Raw genomic sequence first — 4,764 nt, forward strand, 5'->3', positions numbered from 1 at the left:
AATACTAGCTCTTCTTTTCTTTCCTTTTCTGTACAGATATAGTGATTATTATGTGGTAATATTTATGTATTTTGAAATGTTTTCATCTCAGTACATTTTATTATGTTTGTGCTCCACTACTTCAATGTATGATTTAGTCATGTTTGGGAAAATGCATTTTAAATAATGTCTAACGCAATAAATTAAAATGACATTGATCTGGACCAACGAGACATCGTCACTGTTGTTGTTCATTCAGCCAGCAGGAAATATGTTAATTATTTACATCTCAAATATGTATCATCAGACTTAATTCTCTCTGCAGAACGTGAAGAGTTGAGCCACACGCCTCTGCAGCTCTTCCACCTAATCTTACTGAACCCGATCCATTCTGGATGAAAAGCTCTGAATTGCACACCCTGTGGAAAAATTTGTCTGTATTAGTGATTGATAATGGCTGATACCACTAATGTCTGATGGCAATCTATTACACTCATCAATGGTTTTTGAGCCATTTGAGATAATCAGCAGCTGATGCAGTAAAATAACTGCTGATGCCGCTTTTCACAGTGGTATTGCAAATTTATTGGCCTCATCAATTGGCTGACGCATTCATCTGTCCTTTAATTGCACTTATGGTTAACATAATTGCACTTGGCTGCAAAAATTTTGTGATCTTTAGCAGATAGCAGGAAAGTTACAAAATTAGTTTTATGTGAGTCTTGGTAAAAGATCAAGGCAACATGAAGAGATTAAGCATGGCTTCTTTTTAAACAAGGAGGGTAAATAATGTATCTCACTACCAGATCCAGCACAGTGTCGTCTCTCTCCAGCGCCGGTATCTCTCTCAGCCGCATGGATGACAAGACAGAGGACAACCGGCTGCAGCAGCACAAGGTGAGACCTTGACAATCCACCTTAAATGACACCTTTCTGCAGCTAAAATGAGTGAAAACGATGCATGGTTACACCACAATGAGATTGTGTGCATAGATTTTATTGGTGTTTTAGGAAAAAATCCTCCTAAAATGTGAGTGAACTGTGAAGAAATCCATACGTCAAGTCTCTTTGTGCTCCACAGTGTTGTTAGAGTTGAATAGGCTTGTGCATTAATTCTGCAGTGCAATGAAATAAACTGCCTGTCTGGCTGCCAGCCCATGACATAAAGAAGTGCACAGTGAATAGAAGGAAAGGGAGAGTGTAAATAAGGCAGTTTTGCAGCACATTCTTTCTTCAAATAAAACAATGAGGTCATAATTTTTTCCCCCCCAAGTGATAAATATTAATATTTTAACAAGCAGGACACAAATAAAAAGAAATATGCATAATTTTCTGCTGCTTTCCATGCAGGACGACGGAATCAAAGTGATCGACATTCAGACGCCCACTGTTTCACCCAGCACCCAGTCGGTGGGCAGTGCCAACAGCAGCGGCGGGGCCACGGATCTCTTCTCAAACTCTCCCAGTGTACCCATCAATAACCAGTGAGTCCAACTTCATCTTACTCTCTTACCATAATTCAGACTGCCCAGCCTCCGTTGTAAATTACATTAAAAGCCTGAGATGTAAATCTTCCCTTTTCTTTGGTTTTAGTGTGCCAAACCTGACCAGTGAGCTGTTCACCCTGCAGCCCAGCTTCACCCCCATCCAGACCACACACACTGTGCCCAACAACAACAATGCCTGGGGAGGTAGGACCGCACAAACAGCCAAACTCTTACAAACATGTAGCAGAGAATGCTGTTAAAGGCAGAGTAAAGAACATAAGGCCTATGAATATTGAAATAAGAAGAAATACTTTCTGTTGTTCTTCAGAGCAGATCAACTATTTTAAAACACTTTTGGACAACTGAAAATCCTTTTAGCCTTGCCTCTCTTAAAATCAGATTTGAGTACCATTTATGGATGATGTGACTTCTGGATCTGCAATGTGCAATGAAGCATTGTTAAATGTCTGTTTGCATGTCTCAGAGCAAAAATTTGATATATTGCCTGAATTTTAGTGTTCCAAAGTACCGTTTTTGTCACAAGTGGTCATTTCTCACTAATGTGGTGAATTTCAGTCACACTGAAATTAGTCACACATCAAGGCACTTTTAAATCCCTCCATTAATGCCTGTTTGTTAGGTCTCCACCCTGTTGCTCCCAGACATTTCTATCCTTCTCTTCACATGATGAATCATATAATAATGTTTACTTTATTAACCAAAGTTCAAGCTAACCACTTTGCTTTCCTTACTTTTCTTTTAGGCAGACATTATGTTATGTTTGCTTTCTCATTTGTTATCGTTCTGCAAACCTTTGGTTGCGTTCTCACCTGCTCTGCTCTTGTTTTTGCACTTTCAGATTATTTTAAAACATATTTCTTGATTTTGGTCTTGATAGTTTACATGTAGCTATTATGAGCCACAAGCCTGCACACAAATGAACAGTCAATGTTGTAAAATTGTGCCTTTTAGTTTCCCATTTGCTTAAAGATAAACAATAACCAGATGGAACCTAACTGACTCTAGCCTCATGTCTTGTACTCTTTTGCTCTCTTCTCTCCTTTTTTTCATTTTTTGGATGTCAGGAGACCTGTTAAAGCCGTCCCCACCAACTCAGATTCACAGTCCTGGAGCTCCGTTGCACTCTGGTAAAATGTTGCCCAATGATTTGGACGCTTCATTAGCAAACTTGGTTGGAAGTAAGTAAAATCAATCATTGTTGCTGCCATGTTTTCTTCTCTAGTTACTCCACTTCATGTAATTTGTGTTTCTTCTCTTAGACCTACAGTTTGGGGGCACACCGGCTAAAAAGTGAGTGAGCTAACCCGTAACCAAAAGGTTTTCGGTACATCTCAATAATTAGTAAAAGTAAAATTCAAATTTGATTAATTTGCAGAGTACCATATTTCAAGTTTATTTCTTTAACTTTGAATGATTATTGCTTACAGCTAGTGAAAACCTAATATATAGTTATTCAGACAGGTTGAATTTTACAGAAATAATTTTTTTTTATTACAACAATTTGGGCCTACAGATTTTTGAGTCCATGCAGTGCACAGTAAGTACCAGCACTTATTTTCTTGTTTTGTATGAATTACTGCATCATTGCGGTGTAACATGGAGCGAATCAGCCTGTGGCTCAGTTTTTTGACTAAAGCCCTTCAGCTCTTCTGCATTTTGGGCACCAATGATGGAGGCCATAATATAACATGAAGTCTATTACTGGATGGGTTTGCATTAACTGTAACCCATACTCATCAAAATCATCTTGAATAAATATTTGAAACATACTTAATGAATCTATATGATATCTGAGTTTGACTTTTTTAATTGATTAACTTTCCAATGACATTGTGATGTTTTGAAATTCATTTTTTTGTATGTAAATTGCTGTTCTGTGTGTGTTTCTGCATCAGGCCAGAGTTCCAGTGGAGCCAGCTGGTGGAGAAGAAACCCACAGGAGGGAGCGGCTGGCAGTCAAAGACGATGTGCACCAACACCAACTGGACTCACGCGACCCATCCCATGGCGCCTGCACCCATGCCCGTCCCTCAAATGGTAACCAGAGCTTCGTTCACTTTCGCTCATTGTTCTCAAATTTCAGCTTGGTGATTTTATCCAAAAATGCTCAGCAAGACAGAACTAGTCAGGCAGTTATTATGTGTTGGTTTCGTTGGTAATATTCAGTTCCAACCATCAATTTCTGCAAAATCAACCAGCATGAATTAGGGAGGACGAATGACATATCTAGATTAGTATGTCTATGCATTCTAAGCTTTGAAAAAAAAAAAGTCAATATAACAGAATTTATAGCAACAGCTGCAGCATACGTTTTGTTTTTCTCCATTTGTAAAAATAGATATGAAATTGTGATACTCTTAAATGACCACACATTTATTTATTGAAAATGGAAAATTATAAGTTTTGTTTTTTTTAACCTTTTTTTAAAAAAAAAAGGTTAGCAGTTCTAACTAATTTTGATTGGACTGAAGACAAAAATAGGTCTTTGGTTTGTAAAGGTTAGAGAGCCCCAATTCAGAGTCTCTAGTTTGGCATTATGATTGTTTTGCATGTTTCCAATGAGCCAAACTGTTAAACTTCTTTATCAAGAACTTTAAATTGCCCCTGGGACTTTTGGTTTTTGCATTTCCATTGCAAAAGAGAACTGTGCACTTACTTAATCAGTGTTAATGAAAAAAACATTAGCTAGAGCTAGTATAACTCAGTTTTAACGCTGTAACATTAGTTATTGCTTCTACTTAATTAAACGTGGTTTTATCTTTAGAGACATCAGTACCGCTGCATTGGAAGAGGCAGCAACAGTAAAACAGTAAAATCAGACCAATAAAGCATCAATCTGAAATTCTTAATCGCAGAAGTTACAATCTAAAACATCAATAAGAAGTAGAAACTGCAATCATAATCAATTTTCAAAGATAAAAACTGACTTTCAACAGCTATATGATGATTGATGTCTCTTTCACATCATCTTCATTCTGCAAAACTTATAGAGCGTCACACTCTACCGACTTCTGCGAAAAGGTGCAAATGGAATTTTAGATCAATTTCACCAACCCAGATTTACTTTCACTCACGTTTCCCAGAGAAAAAGAAACAAAAGAGACGTTAAAGTTACATTTTGAAACAGTTATAATTACCCCAAACCCAGAGAAAATGTGCAACGTTAGCAGATGTTTAATAAATGAAATCAGACATGATGTTACAAAACTCAACTTTTTCTTTTATATTTAAATGATTCAAGTCAGTGTTGTGTTCAAGACCACCTAACCCGAGACCA

At 37.4% G+C, this 4,764-nt stretch overlaps 1 protein-coding gene across 4 annotated transcripts in view; it reads left to right on the forward strand.

Annotated features, from left to right (window-relative positions):
• The window catches only part of LOC106939327 (phosphatidylinositol-binding clathrin assembly protein-like), a 26,888-nt gene extending 23,021 nt beyond the window's left edge, over positions 1-3,867 (forward strand). For 2 of the 4 annotated variants that reach the window (XM_015021691.1, XM_015021695.1), the window contains 7 exons: positions 786-876; positions 1,330-1,463; positions 1,573-1,670; positions 2,552-2,665; positions 2,747-2,777; positions 3,001-3,024; positions 3,383-3,867. In XM_015021691.1, the coding sequence (XP_014877177.1) occupies positions 786-876; positions 1,330-1,463; positions 1,573-1,670; positions 2,552-2,665; positions 2,747-2,777; positions 3,001-3,024; positions 3,383-3,578 (688 nt within the window). In that variant the 3' untranslated portion in view covers positions 3,579-3,867. The remainder of the gene's footprint in view (positions 1-785; positions 877-1,329; positions 1,464-1,572; positions 1,671-2,551; positions 2,666-2,746; positions 2,778-3,000; positions 3,025-3,382) is intronic. The other 2 variants (XM_015021694.1, XM_015021692.1) reach the window with 2 other exon arrangements.
• The last annotated feature ends 897 nt before the right edge of the window (positions 3,868-4,764 follow it).

Source organism: Poecilia latipinna, unplaced genomic scaffold (genome assembly GCF_001443285.1).
Source record: "Poecilia latipinna isolate Pla-1442-1.1 unplaced genomic scaffold, P_latipinna-1.0 Scaffold2830, whole genome shotgun sequence".
In the NCBI taxonomy this organism is placed as follows: Eukaryota; Metazoa; Chordata; class Actinopteri; order Cyprinodontiformes; family Poeciliidae; genus Poecilia; species Poecilia latipinna.